Source organism: Paroedura picta, chromosome 1 (genome assembly GCF_049243985.1).
Source record: "Paroedura picta isolate Pp20150507F chromosome 1, Ppicta_v3.0, whole genome shotgun sequence".
NCBI classification, from domain to species: Eukaryota; Metazoa; Chordata; class Lepidosauria; order Squamata; family Gekkonidae; genus Paroedura; species Paroedura picta.
This window is the reverse complement of record NC_135369.1, coordinates 74677324-74696753: the sequence shown is the minus strand read 5'-3', so window position 1 is coordinate 74696753 and position 19430 is coordinate 74677324. Positions and strand designations below refer to the sequence as shown.

The 19430-nt window shown below is 42.3% G+C and overlaps 1 protein-coding gene across 5 annotated transcripts in view; it reads left to right on the top strand.

Annotated features, from left to right (window-relative positions):
* The window catches only part of BIRC6 (baculoviral IAP repeat containing 6), a 170721-nt gene extending 157193 nt beyond the window's left edge, over positions 1-13528 (top strand). For all 5 annotated transcript variants that reach the window (XM_077343614.1, XM_077343600.1, XM_077343607.1 and 2 more), the window contains 7 exons: positions 499-609; positions 1467-1684; positions 2531-2692; positions 3936-4013; positions 8350-8538; positions 10715-10849; positions 12840-13528. In XM_077343614.1, the coding sequence (XP_077199729.1) occupies positions 499-609; positions 1467-1684; positions 2531-2692; positions 3936-4013; positions 8350-8538; positions 10715-10849; positions 12840-13019 (1073 nt within the window). In that variant the 3' untranslated portion in view covers positions 13020-13528. The remainder of the gene's footprint in view (positions 1-498; positions 610-1466; positions 1685-2530; positions 2693-3935; positions 4014-8349; positions 8539-10714; positions 10850-12839) is intronic.
* Positions 13529-19430: the final 5902 nt, after the last annotated feature.

The following is a 19430-nucleotide window of genomic DNA, read 5'->3' as shown; positions in this document are numbered from 1 at the left end:
GCATGATTGTGCCACTTCAAAGCCTGAACAATGTTTCAAGGTTTCTCAGTGCTAAAGAAGTTGAGAAAGGTTGGTCTGGACTAACATGCTTAGTCCAGACCAAAGAAGTTGAGAAAGGTTGGTCTGGACTAACATGCTTATAACTTTTATAGGGCACCTTTGGTAGGATGTCAAGAGAGGGAATCAGGCTGCTTTTGCTTTTCATTAGAAAATACCCTCACTGTTTTGTTGATGGGTGGGATGAAGCTAGACCAAGCTAGATCCATATTAAGGGTGGCCCAACGTTCAGTTGCTGGAACCTTTGCACCTGCAAAATGGAAAAATATATTTAAATTCAAAGGAATTCTATATTTGAACTAAAATTATAAGCATGTATGTACTTTTGACTTGTTAGATTTTGCTTTGTCATATAGTAAGGTCAATTTGAATATAAATATTCTTTGCCTTATGTGTTCATTTTTAATATGATGTGTTCTTTTGTTAAAACTATTATAACAGAGAGAAAATTGGCTGAATTCTCTAAAAAAGTTTCAGTGAAGCCCAAGCCATTGTCTGTATTACGATCCCTTGAAGAAAAATATGTGGTTGTAATGAAAAAACTCCAGTTTGGTAAGTTTAAGATTAATTTTCTTCAGTTCCGTGAAATCTGCCCTATCTTTCACCTTCAAGGAAATGGTCTGACAAACAAGTATTCCAAGAGTAGCTTCAGGAGTACATAGATGTTCAGTGTATTAGTATGTGAAAAATGAGACTTTAGAAATAATTCTGCTCCATTCTTTCTATATTAACCTTGTTTAATAAAACTAGTGATCAGTAGAAAATATTTGAACAGAATATCCAACAAGAGGATGTGCTTAAACTGAAGCAGCAGTCCTTTTGTAACTGTATCTCTGAAAGGCCTTTGTCTTATTAAATTTACTTACAGTGTTCAGCTTAAAAAAAAAACTCAATTCCTTTAAGCATAATAGCAAGATTTAAACATCTCACTCACATTCAGTCTACATAAAAATGGTTTATTTTGGATTAAATTAAATGACTGCGTCTCTGTTTGAGGGACGAAATAATAAGCATGATTTGAGTGCAGGTGCAAGTACCTGCCCAGCAAGCCAGCTTTTTTCTGCGAGTGAAAAAGACAGAAAAGCTATTCAAGAGATCAGGTGAAACCTTCTATCCATCCATAAAATATAATGTTGTAAATTGCATTTTCTCTTGTGGCTGCATCAACCTCATAACCAAAATTCATGTGCATATTATCTCCATTTTACTTTTGAATGAGGTGCATCCAGAGCAAGCATGAAAAGTATTTTGTATGCCTAAAATTATGAGAAGTTCAGTTCTGCCATGCACCACTATGGTTTTGGCTTTGAGAATATAATATAGGATGTGTATGGCATTAATATCATTATTTTACCCATTTTACACTTTCTCCTGCTATATTGAAAAGTAACACTTGTCACTTTCTTTAGATACTTTTGAAATGGTTTCAGAAGATGATGATGGAAAACTGGTTTTTAAAGTAAATTACCACTACGTGTCTCAGGTGAAAAATGCCAGTGATGCAAACAGTGCTGCTAGAGCCCGACGTCTTGCTCAAGAAGCTGTAACACTTTCTACATCACTGCCACTTTCTTCTTCATCCAGCGTCTTCGTCCGCTGTGATGAAGAGCGACTAGATATCATGAAGGTAACTCAAGTTGCAAAGAAAATTAAAACTGGATGCTTGTAGAAATCATGCTAATTAACTCTGATTAATACTCATTTGGCTTGCTTTATTCTGCTTTTGTGGGACAGAGAACCTCACAGGGCACTGAAGTATCAACCCTTGAACACTGGCCTTCCTATTCCATCATTTGAGACTTTTCCAAGCTGCCCATTTGGGACTCATGAAGGCTCCTCTAGATCCATCCCTGGGTTTTTACCCTGTGTTTACAGCCATGCTTGGCCCATGACTGTGAGAACAGGATGGGGATGGGGAGACAAGCATCTTCCTTCCAAAGTAGCCTTCTGGCAGATCAGCTTGCAAGAGCTGTTGCTCCCCTTTTGCTAACTGCTCTGGAAGCCAGACTTTGGCTGCAGGCTGCCCAGTAGTTTGGGGTATACATTGTTTCTTTTCTTTTTTTATGAAAGCTGTCTGTGTCCATTGCCAGTTCCAGAATTGTGATATGTACGCAGCCCTTGTTTTTATAGACAGAGTAATGTTTTCAGGTTCAAGGAAGGATAGCTACAGGTGGCAATGGTCTAATGGAAAAAAGCAGCAGAAGAGGTTGGGATGAGAAAGGGGAAGAAAAAGTTTGAATGTCATCTTTGGACAAAGAAATTACCCTTAAAGGAAATCAGTGTGTGTTCATAATTGAAAGCTGTGGACAGTAGTGCCCTTGGACTATGGGGCCAAACAGACGGAAAAGCAGAATAAAAAATAAGGATGAGCTCTGAGCCCAATAGCTGAATCCTACTGCTAGAAAAAGAGACTTCCCTCATTTTGGAAATGAGGAACCAGTTTTCAAAGCTTCTAATTATAATTTGTTTTAAGGTTCTGATAACTGGCCCAGCAGACACACCTTACGCAAATGGCTGCTTTGAATTTGATGTTTATTTTCCGCAAGATTATCCTAATTCACCTCCACTTGTGAATCTGGAGACAACTGGAGGTCACAGTGTGAGATTCAATCCAAACCTTTACAATGATGGCAAGGTAAGCATTTGGGTTTTATCTCGTTGCAAACAGTATGGTAAAAAATAAATTCTGGCAAACCTGGATGGAAGCAGTTTAGATTGGCAACCATAAAATTAACTATGCTAGTCTTCAAACTAGTGTGTTCTAGACCATTTACGCACTGGAGGTTTTATGCCGGGCTGCAGGCTGGAGTTTTAGTCATGGCATGTTGCCTCACCTCTTCCTGTACCCACATGAGGGAGCATTTGGCCTGGTGCACCTCATCCACCCCCGATTTGTGCTCCTGCACAGGAGCTGGAGCAGTGAAGTTTCCAGTGCATAAATGGTCATATTGAGCCAGTTGCTGGCAAGATCAGGCAAAAAGCTTATTATCAGTTACAAGCATATTCAGATGTTCTGATTTTGGCAATACAAATTTAGAGTCCAATGGCACTTTTAAGAGCAACTAAGTTTTATTCGAGCTTTTGTGTGTATGTACACTTCCTCAGATACAGTATAATGGAATGGAAGTAATCGGTTCAAACTTATAGGTAGAGTGTGAGAATAAATTAACACATAGCAAAATGAAAATGGTGAACAGATTCCAGAGATAAATAGGAAAAAAACAGCAATTTGCATTTGTTCATGTTCACTTGAGATTTAATTGCATGGGAAACATTTGGCATACAATAAGTAGGCCACACTAAGAGAATAATAGGCAAATAAGTAATCAATTGTTGGCAGCAGTTAGCTGAGATCTTGTCCTTCTGCCCCCTGTCTATCCTCTAAAGCAGTGGTCCGCAACCTTCTTCAGGCTGCGGACCAGTGGCGGCGGGGAGGGAGATCGCCCGGCCGCGCATGCCGCAGGAGTGCCGCGCATGCGTGTTTGCGGCTGTGTTTGCACATTGTGCATGCGCGGCCCTGTTTCCCTCTCCCCTCCTCCCACAAAAAGAAGCTTGCTGGACCGCAAGCTAATCGGCCGCTTTTGCGGCCGATTTGCTTGAGGCCTGGGAAGTTTCTTACTGGGGGGCGGGGAGAGGGAGCTGCGGCCCGGCCTTCTCAGCCCGGCACCGGGCCGCGACCCAGTGGTTGGGGACCACCGCTCTAAAGCATGGAAGCATCTTTGAAGTAGAGCATTTGGCTGTTTCTGTTCACAGATCAGGTAGTATTCCAGCCTATGCATCAGAACAGACGTCCACATATGAATTTTGTGTATTGGAACCCTAATGTATTATATTTGATCTCAAGGATTTGGTTAACTGTTCAAAATCTTTATTTTTAGGTCTGTTTAAGTATACTTAACACTTGGCATGGAAGACCAGAAGAGAAATGGAATCCCCAGACGTCAAGCTTTTTACAGGCATGTGACTTTTCTTCAGCAAAGGGAGGGGAGAGGTGCTGCTGTGTATACATTTAATGTTTCCAGTTCTAGGATATATTAAATAGGAAGAAGTTCATCATAGAATGTTTTGTTAGGGATGTACAATTTTTTTACCAGTATTTTTCCAGTATGGAATTCGGATCTAGGATTTTTCAGAAATCATGAAATTCTTCACGACTATTACACCCGTATTGAAAAATACCAGCCTAGTCACAGCTGTGCTGCCTTTTCCTGCCACCCAGTTTAAACTAAGTGGCAGGAGAAGGCAGTACAAAGCTGCACCAGCAGGGAGCTCTCAACTCCCCACTGACCCAGCTCATCTTTGACCAGTTTCTCTTGCAGCTGGTTTGAACTCCCTGCCATCCTGACAGATCCTTGGGTTGAGTTCTGCAGTCCCTTTAAAGTTTAAAGGGACTGCATTGCCTCTCTGCTATTTCCAGACCCACCTGAAATCCCCAAATATATCTGGGATTCAATTTTATATATATCTAGGATTCAATTTTCCTGAGAAAATCTTGGATAGATTTGGACAGCCAAAATATGCCTGAAAAATACTGGCAAAATTGGGGGCATATTTTCAGCTGTGGTCACTGCGTTATTCAGCACTGATATCAATAATTATTAAATATTCAGCAGAGTCATGCTTATCTAACATTAATTTATTTTGTGTAAACATTCTCAGTCACTTCAGTTACTACTGCTGTTAGGTGCTATATTAATTTTAATGTGCTTATAATCATTCAGTTATATTTAGCAAATATAGTTGTGGCAAATAAAATATTTAAATTAATCTGCCTGAATCACAAGAACAAAACCTTTATGAACCAGGTAATATTAATCATCTTGTTTTTTAAACTCTGAAAATAATAGGAATCTTGTTATGTTGCCATGGCATAATAATTACTCATTTGGAATGAATGTATGAGGGATAGAAGGCTTTTTGTGTATTATAAGTGTAAAACTACAGTATAATGGTTTGCTGACATATTGTTTGCTTTGGGAAATTTCAATATACAAATTGCCGGGGGTATCCGTTAAAGAGCTTTTACCATCAATGTCAAGTTATAGAAGAATTCATGGTTCAGCAAGGCACAAGATGTGTAAAAACTATTGTTCCTATCTTTGCTAGCCTTTTGTCACTTGCTAAATGTTGTAGAAGGTTATTAAGATAAATCAAAATGATATTTGCACTCATTGAGTAAGGGAAATATATTTAGGTGCTGTATATGGAGAAAAATTCTGAATCTGGGTGTAAATTAGCAAGTCAAGTGAATTTACTTCTAATACAGCAGCTAAAGATTTAAGTAAAATGCTTCTGGGCAAGAAAGAACTGAATTGATGTTTTAAAGGGCTAATTATTGTAGTCCCTTGTACTTCTTTACTCATGTCTGTCAGTTCAGTTCTGTTGATCTCTCGATTCATTATTTATCATATGCAGAGACTGTATGTGACAAGTTCAGAAATCCAATTAGTGGATAGATTTAAATCTGAGTTTACAACCAAACATTGAAATAATCTGGCTGCCTGAGGCTTTAGATCTGTTTTGTAGAAAGGAAAGTGCAAAACTGGTAGACTGCTACATATCAACTGCATATGTATTTTTGCCTATTGTTTTGGGGGTCAATCCTGCTGGCCATAAGGTGCTGAAAGCAATGGGAAACCTCTGACATAAAATCTTGAGGGGCCTGGGGAAAGGGAAGCATAAGCCAGTAGCTTATGCTTATGCTCTATCTACTTTCTGATACTATTGGATTTCTATATTTTTCAAAGCTGGTTTGCTTCTTTGACCTGTTTCGGACCTTCAGCAGGCCTTCCAAATGGCTTTTGCTGCTGTGTGCCATATATAAGAAATTGTTTCAGGGGAGCGCTGTAATCTCTCCCTCTCCCCCTCCCCCAGTCCTTCCTTCCTTTTTGATCAGAGATACAAGGTCTTGAATAACTCAAAAACGTAGACTGATGACATACTTCTTCTAAAGAATTTAATTTATATTTATGCCTAGAAGCAGCAGCAGCAGCAAAAAACTTAACAATGGATGTTGTACAATCATAGCTTACATTCAGTAGTAGGATTTGGGAAACTGAATCTGATGAGATGTTATCATACTCCAAATTCCCCTCTGGATCCGTCAGTATATCTTTTTTTAGCATGGGGCAGTCTACCGTTATGTATGAGTTGGTATCAGTAACCACATTAATTAAAAAAAACTCAGAAGGGATGGCATCTAAACCTGCTAACACAAATGTTGGTTGCTCTGAGGAAACAGTAAGGTAAAGGTATCCCCTGTGCAAGCACTGGGTCATGCCTGACCCTTGGGGTGACGCCCTCTAGCGGTTTCATGGCAGACTCAATACAGGGTGGTTTGCCAGTGCCTTCCCCAGTCATTACCGTTTACCCCCCAGCAAGCTGGGTACTCATTTTACCGACCTTAGAAGGATGGAAGGCTGAGTCAACCTTGAGCTGGCTGCTGGGATTGAACTCCCAGCCTCATGGGCAGAGTTTTCAGACTGCATGTCTGCTGCCTAAACTGAAACAGTAAGGGCGGGTAAATAATAACGGGGTTCTCCTGTTATTTCAGTGTTGCTAAACAGCTTCCTTTACCACAGAATTATCTACGTAATTCACATTTTAAAATTGTCTGTAGAACAGAGAACCAGTTAAATAACATTATTTTACACTCTTAAGCGTGTTTGTGCTTGTCACAAATTAGTTTCCCTAATATCCAGGTAAAGTATGAGGGTTTTTCCATTGTGCTGGTCTTATGGTTAGTGCTGTACTATTGGGTTCATGACAGCTGCAGCTTTGCCTTTGTTTTTTGCATACTTCAGCTGCTGCTAAATGAGGGTTAGGGCGGTACCCCCTTGATAACTGGTGAAAGAAATGGACATTAATCCAATAGCATTGTGACCCTAAAAATCTGATTGCACACAAGAATCACAGAGCCAGCTGGTGCATTTAAAGTGTTTGTCACAGCACTTGTGTCTGCTTTGAAAGCGAGCCAGAAAAGAGCTACTTTAAATTGCTAGGTCCCCCCCCCTTGTTCTGATTTGGTTTTGACAGCTGTTGGAGGAAGTTACTTGAGAGGGAAACACTTTATAGGTGTCTAAATGCCAGTGCTGGAAGTCCCCAAGCCAGGATGGGAGAGCTGGAGTGCTTGATATTAAATGACAATTTAAATATAGTAGGTACCTTAGAAACATGATGGAATGGGGAAGATGTTTGATATACAGTCATTCCTGGGTATAAGCTCTATAGGCAGGACACAAAAGGACATGTTGGTGTTGGTGTTGCTTTGCACATCATAGAGGGCATAGACTCAGTAACCTGGAAGACATCAGAGAAATTAAATGCCCAACAGAAGCTATATGGGTGGGAAAAAGTTACTTAAAAATGGGGGTGTACTATCAACTAGGTTTGACCGGGTAGTTGATCATGTCTAAGTGATCCCTCCAACAGAAATAACTTCCAAACATCTTCTTGGTAACGTGACCGTCTTTTTTCCCTTTTAGTTTCCCCTCATTTTTATAAAGTTTCCTCCTTTGAAATAATATGTTACAGTTTGGACACAAGGTGTAACTTTCAGTTGACCTGAATGCTAAACTTAATAGCATTGAGGTCACTGTTCCCACCTGATATAACCACATTTACATCTCTCACCTGGTCTTGAGACTCCTACAGAACATCCAAGATCACTGCCACTCTGGTTGTCTCTCTGACCAACTGTTCTAGTGCACAGTCATGATACTTAGGAATCTTATTTCTACAGCATGACTTGAGCACATGTTTACCCAGTCAATGTGAGGATAGCTGAAGTCTCCCAGTATAGCATCAGTTGTTTTAGTCCCTCTCCCTTATTTCCTTTTCCACCTCAAGATCACCCTCATTTACATCAATATCCCATAATGCCAGATAATTATGGTCTGTTGAGTAGGGGGAGGGGGTTATACTTTCTTTGCTGTCTGGGTCTTCCTTTATTACTGTAAATTAATTGTTTATATTAAACACATTATATCTGTTTTAAAGATTTTAAAAAAAACTTCTATAAAGTCTACACTCTTGAATGCTGTGCCACACAAACATACCTTGCAAAAACAAAAACAAAAAAGAAGGGGGGAAGTGCATTGCTTTACCTTACCTGACAACTGAAATATTCCAAGGTCTATTATTTTTGGGTGCAGTGTCATGCTGATGCCACTGGACCAGCACCTGCACAAGGGGGAGAATCAGGGTACTTTTTATTGTCACAATGTTTTCAGATGTTTTGCAATGTAGTTCCCCTTGATTATTACAAACATCTTGGCTCACTTTTCTCCACAGGTGTTGGTGTCTGTGCAATCTCTCATTTTAGTTGCAGAGCCCTATTTCAATGAGCCAGGATACGAACGATCTAGAGGGACTCCTAGTGGCACACAGAGTTCCCGAGAATATGACGGAAATATACGACAAGCAACAGTCAAATGGGCTATGCTCGAACAAATCAGAAATCCCTCACCATGTTTTAAAGAGGTTTGTGTTTCATGCAGCATTTTCAGGATAAAGCAATCCTGAACAATTTCTGTTCATTTCAGATTTAAACTGAACTCAAGGGTAGCAATTGTATATTTTAACTACTTGGCAGAAAAATTAATCCATCATTACAGATCTTAGGTAGAAGTCTGTAAGCCTTAAGCACTTCACTTTGGGAATGGAAGCATTCTGCTTTTTAGAATGTTGTCATTTCACTGGATTGGATTCAGCAATCTGCTTATGCAAGAATCTCAGATTTTCCCAGTTTTCTATTCCTCACAGCAGCCATTCTTGGCCCTGGGAAAGTTGATTCCCCAGCTTCAGGGACCTGAGTATATGCAATGCAATAAGGAGAACAAAAGAAGCTCTAGTGATGGAAGAGGCAAGAAGGGCTTTTCACTGCGATCCACTGTCCCACATGGCTCTTGCAAGCCTGGGCATCAGCTTTCCCAGGGTCAGAAGTGTGTGGGAAGCTAAGTGATCCCTCACCACCAAATGGTATGTAGATGACGGTAGGAACAGTTTCATGGCTAATGTGTTGTGTACGTCAGGTGTATATTGGTTACATCTGTATTCTGATGACAGTGTATTAGATTTATTTCCTAGAAATGTACAGTAGATGTTCAGTAGGAGATAAAATATCTTGACCAGAGCTGGTTTAGAAGTTAGAATAAGCGTTATTAATTTATTTTAACGACTAGAAAATAAGCTTGCTGTACTGTTAATACAGCGGGCGCTAGCTGTTTTCTCCGCGCGCCCCCCCCCCGGCGCAGCCTACCTGAGGCAGCAGAGTGGGAGTGGGTCTGAGCGCGGGCGGGGCAGGGGGCGCAATCACGGGGCGGCGGGCAGCGCTGATTGCGGGTATTCCGCCGCAGGCAAGGGGGCCGCCGGCGCAGATCGCGGCGCCGCTACGGGCGCCAATCGCAGCTCTGCTGGGTCTTTTGCCGCAGGCAATCACGGGGACGGCGGCACGGATAGCGGCGGCACTACGGGCAGCGATCGCGGCTCTGCTGCGTCGGCGTTCTGCCACGGCTTCTGCCGCGGCTGGCAGCTCCGGTGCGAGTGGCGGCTCTGCCGGCACCTCCGGTGGCAGCTCCGCTTGCGCCGCTGGTGGCGGTCCTGGCTGCTCCATCTCCGTTGCTGCTGCCGCTGCGGGCCCCGGCGCAACTGTCGGCAAGGTGAGCGAAGTAATGACGGCCGCATTGGCCGGTGGCCTGATGCATCAGGAGGCGCTTTGCGCCTCTTGCCGCGTCAGGCCGCTGGCAAGGAAGCAGTTGCTTCCTTGTCGGCAGGGCGGGAATCGGCCAGGCCAATCGGCAGGCACGAAGCGCCTACCGATTGGCCCAGCCGATGGTCTGTCCGGAGGAAGGGGCCAATCGGCACCCTTCCTCATCCCGGACAGAGCCCACCCTAACTCCTCCCACTAAGCCCTTACGGCTTTATTTAGTCTGCGGTGCCTGTGGCACCGCAGGCTGTGTTAAGATGTGGACATATCCAGGAAAATGTCCCGAACATCCTATTTTATAAATCTTGATGATGATTCCAGATACCCACATACTTTTACCTGTTTTTAACCCAGTTATTTAAAACTGAGAAATCTGCATTTCTTAGCTACTGTAATTATGGTTCCCCATACATTTTATTAATAGCCTAGTTAGTATTATGCTTCAGATTTTACCAAGTGAGGCAGTATGCCATGCACTAGTCCAAATAAGTGTCCTAAGAACAGATTTTTGCCTGTTCACCCATGTCTGATTTTTTAGTGTTCTGGACTAGTGTTCAGAGATCACATTTAACAGATTACATTTTATAGCTGGGGAGGGGGGGGCTACAAGAAATCTACTGAAGTCGTAATTAGACCACAGGTAATTAGAACACTGCCACGCCCTAGTGATTTCCTCCTTTTGAATTTGTAGGTGATATGTGCACTAGCAATCGAGTTAAGTTTTGGCTGAGACAAGGAAAGGAAGGGTAAAATAAGAGATGTCCTGAGTAAATTTGTGCTGAAGGTTGCGGTGCCCCAAAAGAAAAACATTTAATTATTTCACATTCAGACTCTGGTGGCTGCAGAAGGAAAGCATGAGACTAATACAGTGAAATTCCTGTTGGTTTGTTAGTAATTTGAAAGTTGCTGATTGAGCCTCCCCCCCCCCCAACCTTTTCTTTGTTCTCACAGGTTATCCATAAACATTTCTACTTGAAGAGAGTAGAGATAATGGCTCAGTGTGAAGAGTGGATAGCAGACATACAGCAGTATAGCAGTGACAAACGGGTAGGCAGGACTATGTCTCATCATGCTGCAGCTCTAAAGGTGAGGTTCCTTGATAGGATGGCTTGCTTCATATAGGGGTTGTCTTCAGTAAAACCTGCTGCATGCCTGAATATAAATCTACACTAAAGGAAGCGGTGAAGAATGGAAATGTTATTCTTGCTATTGTTACTAATTAAATTTGTTCACTGCTGTCCTGTGAATGACTCAGGGCAGTGAACAATCAATACAATATGCATAATAGGTACAACATACAACAAATTTTAGAATTTTTTAAAATCATTTAAAAATTTAACAATTTACTAAAAACATATTAAAACATTTAAAACTGGGCATTTTTGTGGGGGTTGTAATGGGGGCCTAATAGATAATAAAAGTTTGGTCTGAGATGTACAGAAAGAGGCTGAATCTCAAGGCTCAGAACAATTTAAATCAAGAAACTTGCCTTCCTCCCTTCTCCACAGTTATGCCAGTTCATGTTCTCAAAACATATTATGATGCTTTGTTGTCAGGCCAGTATATAGCTACTGGCAAAAGCAGTAAACTGCCTCCCCATCAGCATCAAAACTTTTAATACCACAAATATATATACAGAGACATCATTTCATTGCAGGTCTCCTTGCTCCAGAAAACAGAAGCCAGTACATTGAGATGAAATTGCATCAGGCATAACAATATAACATTTCCAGAAACTTTAAAACTGGTGCTGGGGAAAATTGCATTATTTACTTGCTTTTTATTGTGCCGCTTTTGACCGAGCAGTAATCTGCAGTGCAGGTAGTTAATAAAAGCAATAACTTGATTATCCCTGCCTTGTAGACAATTTGGATGGTTGTTGCTCTGCCTTAAACTTGATTTTTAAAGAGGTTTTTTGATGTTGTACATACCCAGGGATTATCATTATCTAATGCTGTAAATAGTCTTACTCAAAATATGTAGCATGAAGATTTTTTTAATGTAAGTAAAACTGTTTTTAAAAAAATTCTCAAATTCCCATTTTTCCCACTGAAAAATCTTGAAGGGGAAAAAGCACTGGGTGGGATTCTGGCCTTTCTCTCCCAGCTTTTACATCTCTAGTCCATACACCATTCCTTAGTCAATGTTACAAGGGTATCAGGAGGAAAATTAGTAGTCTGCCTCTTTCAGTGGTCATATCAGTAACAATGCATTGTTTTCACCTTGGTTGTCAGTCTAGTTATATTTCTTAACTTGCTTAGTTAACAGCACTTGAAAGCATAAAACTCCACCAGCTAGCTTTATCCTGCACACCACATTAAACTGTCTTTAGCACTTGTGTATACTTCCATGTCACGTTGCACAGTGGAAGAAACAGTCAAGGAAAATGTTGGCATTTCTGATTCTGAGAGAAGACTGGGATTCCATGTGCATGTTTATTATTTGATTGCAGCATAAGGTGGTGACTTGTGTCTTTTAAATATCAAGCCCCGTTTCATGTCACTTCACATAATTCTTTGCTATGCAAAGAGAGTTGTATACACATAAGAAACGGATCTGTAGTAGAACAGAAGGCTTAAATTGAGTCCAAGTTTTAATTAAAAGGGTTTAAGATGCTCCCTGAAGAATATAAGGCTCAAATCAAATGAAATTAAAATCTTTCCATTCTCACCTCCCCAAGAATAGGCCACTGAAATACAGGAAAACTGCAGAAAGGTTTAGAGTATTCAGTAGGATAAAACATACTCTGATTCTTGATTTTTTATGGACTTACCCTGTGTGCCACATAGCAAACTTGCCAAGCACGCCCTCTGGTCTTCAATGTGGCTCTTGCTTGGTGATATGTGCAGAAATACTCCCTTAATTAAGAATGTCCCTGCAGGCTTCAGTTTTACCTCATCTTCAGAGATAGTGGGGAAAAGCAAGCACGCTGTTACTGTCAGGTGAAGACTGTAAAACTCTCATTGTGAATGGGTTTCATTTTGCTTCTACAAAGTATCCCAATATGACTCGCCCCCATCCCCCCAAAAAAATTGCTGGAAAAGGTAATTCACCATTATCTCCTATGTGTGCACAGCGTCACACAGCTCAGTTGCGGGAAGAGCTTCAGAAACTGCCCTGCCCAGAGGGCCTGGACCCAGATACTGATGACCCGGCTGAGAAATGCAGTGCCATGACCAGTGCTGAGGACACTCTGTTGCACGAGCAAGTCAAACCGAGCAGCAGCAAAGACCTCCCGAGTGACTTCAAATTATGAGCTGCATTGACATGGACTTAATAGACACACAAGGCTTTGAAGCACAAGCCAAATATGTCAATATTTGTATCTAAGAAGCTAATTATGTAATAGGTAATGAAATTGAAACTATACTATGCCCTTCAGGATATACAGTTTAATTCAAGATGATCTTTTATTTACCTGTACAAGAGTGTAAACTTTTTTGTGCTTTTATTTTCCAATTGTGAGAACCACTGATTGGTATGTTTAAAAAAGTTATGTATACAAGAATGGATAAATCACTGATATATAAGGGAAAACTACCTTAGGAAAGAATGTTTACTGAATGTTTATTATTTTTTTTTTACTTGTAGAGTGAGGGCAGTTGTAACAAAGAATATATATTGGTCATTCTTACAGCTACTATTTAAAGTCGGACAGTTTTCACTGAATTTGATAGATTTTACGTTTGGCCATATCTCCATTCTCATATTTGATTTCTAAAGAAAAAACTCCTGTATACTTCAATAAAGGTCAAATGGACATGCTCCCTCTTATGATTTACTGGTACCTTTTTTAAAACTCTGCCATAAATTCATTATAGCTGGAGACTTGCACTTGTATGACTGAATTTATTACAGTCAACATATTTAATTTTATGCTTACTAATTCTAAAATGCCGATAAAATAAATGCACCTGGTTTTACCTCAGCCAAAATGTGGACTGCTGAATTCATCTTTCTAAGCTCTCTGTTAAGGTCTGGGCTATTTCTGCAGAAGAACAACAGAGGCAGCATTACTTGATAAAGGATTTTATGATAATTAAAGATAACTCCAGTGGGAGTTGCTACCTTCTGGCACTTCCTAATGACTAACAGCTATTCATGCATAATAATTACAGTATGGAATCTTTGATTACTACATGTTTTGTACCTAGAGAAATATGTCAGTTGATTTTTCATTGGTACTTGCATACAAAATGTTGTACACAAATATAATTGAATAAGTTTAAAGGTTTCTTATCTGATTTTAAGGCTATTTCAAACCTAATTTGTGTAGTGTCAGTTCAAGTAAAAAAGAGAAGCTGGAGAGTCTCCACTCTCTAGAAATATTAATTTTGATAGATTTGATGTTGCACTCTAATAAAATGAGTGGGCTGTTCTCTTCTACATATATCTGGGTACCAGCTGGCTGTGGTGGGAACTTGCATACTTTGCTTTCTACGTGGAGGCTAAGCATTTAGGCATATGAATCCTCCTGCATAGGCTTGTAACCTCTGTAAATTTAGTAGGGATTTCATTTGTGTAGTATTTGAAAACAGAAATACAAACACACTAATTTGTTGGCATGTTTTTAAATATTCTTTCTGTGCCTATAACACTGGCTATCACAACGTATATTGCTTCCTGATGTTGCCTGCAATAGGGGTGCGTGACTCATGGGTAGAAATGTCTCTTGGAGGCAGGCAGGATTGTCAGTTTTTTACACACTCCTAGTGGGATGATTTTTCCTACAATCTCCAGTTTCTGTCCTGTCTGGCCAATAAGAGCACATTGGCTCCTTTTTCTCCACCATTACCTTTCCCCTCTTTGCCTATCTTGAGGGACTTCATCTTCTGTCACTATGGAAGCAGGGTTAAGGATGCTCTTCTGGCATACCCTTCCCTTCACTCCGAGGTTCTCTCCCTGGAGGAGAGGAACATCTTGAGGCCTCCTTGCTTCAACCAGGCGTTTCCCCTGTTGTTCCCTCCAAGTTTGCAGAGGCGCGTTGGTGGCTGAAACTGAAGCACCTGTTTCTCAGGATCAGATGGAGGAATGTTCTGGCTGAGTGCCATGCTGTGAGCTCTCATGATGCTCTACAGGACCATGCAGCCAAGCATATCCTCACTTGCAAGTCATTCAGCGCAGTAAGCAGAAGGGTGCTCATTAAAGCCAGTGGGACCAATAGGAGCCCCACCACCATTCTTTAGGGAAAAGATGGCAGGTGCACAAAAGGAGGCGGGTGGGCCCTCCTCTTTCCAGTTTAGTCTCACCCCTCCCCTTCTAGACAGCAGGATCACCTGCCTTGTAGCCAAGTTAGGCCAGCAGCCTTCTCAGGTGAAAATGCACAAGCAAATCACTTGGCTTGGATCAAGGGGAAAATGCAGAAGAAAATCATCTGTTCTGTAATTGCCACCCATTGCTCAGTGTTATGGGGGCAAATGCAAGCACAGTTCTAAATGCTGAAGCAGGATCTGTTCTGTTTCCCATTTTGCCAAAGAAGCAGAGAGGAAAAGCAAATTTCCTGATGCAGTATTCCTCCTTCCTCCATCAAGTGCAGTAGCTCATGGAGATCCTCTCCCAATACACATCAAAGAGAATATAGTCCTTTGCTGAATCCAGACTTGGATTCAGTCATTGACCAATCAGATGTCTCCTCAGCCAATGAAAAGGGAGAACCCTTGGAGGAAAAAGAGCTGCTGTTTATCACCATGCAGACTCCTTTTTATCTAAAATTGTTCCCTCAGGTTCTCTGTATCCTCAACATCCCACAGAGGGAGCCAGATCTAGCTAGACCAGTGGGTTCAGCTACAGCCTTCCTGCATGCGAAGCCCACTTCTTGTGGCCTTCCCTTCTCTTTGATATTCATCAAGAATGTCAAGACAAAATTGGAGGTTCCTTCAATGCCAAAAGCCAAATTATTTCACAGCACTAGTCCATGGCTCCAGAGGAGGTGGAAATATTAAAACCCCAGTAGCAGACCTGACCTCTGATACGGTCATCTCAGCAGATTCCAACAGGTTTCCTAGGGATCCCTGCTATAAGAGGATCAATCTGGACATCTGCAAGAACTTAGAAGTGTCCTTGGAAACTGCAGGCTTCCACAGTGGTCTTGCTGTTTGCTAGAACCATCTGTCTTTGGGCTTCTGACCTTTCTTCCACTTACAAAAACATTCTGAAGAGCTCAAGAGTAACTTTAAGAAAATTGCCCTGACAATAGCCTTCACAGCATATGCTTCTCTGGATGTTGTCAGATTCAAATGAGTAGCTGTGTTGGTCTGCACAATAAAATCATAGTCCAGTGAAATCTTAAAGTCTTAAAGGTGCTACTGGACTCTGATTTTATTCTGGACTAGTTTCAAAGCCCATTTCTAAAAATGGGCCTTGAAAGGGGAGAATGGGCAAGGGGAAGGGACAGAGAAGGCCCCCCGGCCGCGGCAGTTTACCTGATGGTCCGGAATGCCGGGCCGTTGGGCAGGCGCGCAGGCCGCTCTGGAGAGCGGTGGACATTCCCGCAGCCTTCTAGCGGGGAGCGCGACTGCCAGGGGCTCCCTCGGGCGGCGGCCTGATGCGCGTCAGGCTGGTGGCAAAGGAGCAACTGCGCCTGCCGATTGGTCCCTCCAATTGTCTGTCTGGAGCAAGGGTCCAATCCGGACCCTTCCTCATCACGGACACATCCCGCCCTAGAGCCCCTTAGCCTTTTATTTAGTCTGCGGCGCCACGGGCGGTGTTAAGATGTTGTGTATCTTTTAGGCAGAGCTAGGACTTCCAGTTTCACAGTCATGCAGCAACAGTTGGCTGCACAACTGGGAAGTCAACCCCATCTCCCAGGCTCAGGTGTCGAGCATACCCATTAAACATTTCAATCTCTTTAAAGGATGCCATGGATACATAGCTAGTGAAGGATAAAGACCAGAAAAGGGCATTAGCAAACCTAAGAAAAGGTTCCAGTCTTTTCTGACTCCTAACAAAATTCCAGTTTTAGTTCATCCAGGGCTAATGGGAAATGGCAACAAGCCAAACCCTCAGTGGATTCTAGCAAGCCATCTTCTAATGCCAAAGGAAGAAAGAAACATGCCTTGGCCTGATACCAAAAGATACCCCATCAGTGTCAGAGGCCACCTGCTGTGCTGCATGCACATCTGGGAACACCACAGTCTCCCTAGAACTCTAAGTTTCTCAAATTTTCCAAGACAAGCATATGGTAGACCGAACCACTTCCTGCCTTCAGATCCATGGCTTTGTGATGAACCAGGAGAAGAACTACATTCCAACACAACGATCTTCCACCTGAGAGTGGTATTGGACACTTCCCTGGGCATGATCTTCCTGTTCCAGGAGTGTCAACTGAAGGTTAAAGAGCTAATACAGGAAGTGGTGTAAAAATCTTAAAAGTCCCTCAACTTCTGCAAGTCTCCTGGTCATGCTAGTGCCTTGCCAAGATGTTATTGGTCCCCAAGTGGGGGACATGTGATAGTGATCATTGATCTGGAATGGTAGAACAAATGGGTCAAAGACAGAAAGTTCCAGATGGAGGACTTGAGGTCAATATGCTTTCCATAAAGGAAACTTGCCTGCTTGGTAGACCTGTTGGAGGCTTACCTGCACATCCCAATACTGTAGACTCATTGGTGTTTCCTGCACTTTGTTTACACAGGCCTCCATTTCTAACCCTTTGGGCTGATAATTGGCCTTCCTAGTATTCACAAAAGGTTTGCTTCCCTGATCATTTATCTGTATATACAGGGAATCTCAGTCTTTCCTTTCCTGGACCACATCCTCCTTATGTTCCCCTTCTTTCCCCAGTCATTGGTAGATGTGGACCAGACTTCAGACTCATGGTGTTGTGGTCAACCAGGAGAAGAGCTACCTTGTTCCAGCACAGTGGATCCTCCATGTGGAGCATTGGACACTTCCCTGTACAAGGTCTTTCTGTTCCAGGAGCACCAACTGAAGATCGGGGAGCCAATACAGGAAGTGATGCAGAAATCTCAGGAGTTCCTCTCAACTTTGACAAACATCCTGGGCATGCTAATATCACGCTAGGATGTCCCATGGGCCTGGTTCCATGCACATCCCCTGCAGCAGATTCTATTGCCTTTCCAAGAGTTGGTGCAGTGTCCTTAGCTTTCTCTTCTCCTTCCCAGCCAGATCATACAGGATTTCCAGTGATGAATATCACCAGGAAAGCTCCACAGGGGTCTTTCTAGGGGGGATGCACTCTTATCAGCAGGGTGGCTCTGGGAACATGGACTCCAACTTTGGCAAAATGGAGAATTAATTGCCTAGAATTCTGAGTGATTTTCCTCAGCCTCTGGGTATTTCAAGAATCACTGGAAGAGAAGCATATGAACCATACAGACAACATGATGGTGAAAACTGAAGGTTCTAAATTCAGTGGCAACTCAGCTTCTTCACTGGGACATATGGTCAGGACAGATAATATGGAAGCTGACTGGTTACATTGAAGAAAGCTACATCAGTAAGAGTGGAAGCTGAATCCGGAAGTGTTTCTCACTGTCAAACTCTGGGGGAAGGCTCAAGTGAATCTGTTCACATCACCCAGAAACTGCCAGATCCCCAGGTTTGTCTCCAAGTCCAAATGTTCTCAAGCCACGACAGTGGATGCCATGAACTACTAGAACAGGCTAGACCAAATCATGTATGCCTGTCCTCTGGTACAACTTCTCCACAAAGAGAGAGTAGGAGACCTCAAAGCTGAAGTAGTTCTCATAGTTCCTTTCTGGCTTCAGAAGGCGTGGTTCCAGGATCTAAAGTGATGGTCTTCCAGATAACCTTGCCATGTCCCCAATAGGAGAGACCTTCTCTCCCAGGGATTCATCCTTCTACAGACATAAAGCTGACAGCTTGGAGGCTGAGCCACAATAATTCAAGGAAATAGGTTGCTCAGCTGATATAATTACCACCTTGATGATCTTCAGGAGGAAGTCTTCCAACAGACTGTATAATATCTGGCAAGTCTTCCACTCTGATATGAGGAGAGGAATCTGTTACTGCCCAAATGGAGATGTTTGGGGATTTCTTTAACTGAGTCTGGATCCGGGCCCGAGTATTCCACCCTTAAAATCAGGTGGCAGCCATCCCCACTGTAGTGGAAACAAAAAGGGAGTGAGGTTTCTTCTCCCATCCTCACGAAGTTCCTTAGGAGAGCTGCTCTTCTGAATCTGCCAGTATCCTTTGTGTCTTCCACATTGATAGTATACTTTTAAGAATAGACCCTGCTTTCATCTGTAAGGTGAATTCAGTTTCCACAGGTCACAGGAAATAATTTTGCCATCCTTTTGCCCCAATCCCAAACATCTACTGGAAACAGAGTGGCACTGCCTGGACATTAAGAGAGCCCTGAGTTACTATGTCAGTAGAGCAAGTGCTATAAGAAAATCTGACTCTTTTTGTCTCTTTCAGGAAGTCTTCCATGGGTGTCAGGATATCTGTGTCTGCTGAAGGAAGGTGGATCCAAGTCTGCATAGGTCTTGCATACAAAATCAACAGGTTACTGGTGGAGGTAAGGGGGTCTGCTTCCTCAGCAGCTTACAAGGGTTCTGTTTGCTGAAAATGGTATACCGAACAGACACTTGGAGGTTGGTGTGCACCTTTACTCAGAACTGCCATACTGATGGAGAGGCTCCAACTGACCTCTCCTTCATGAGGAAAATCCTTTAATGGGCTC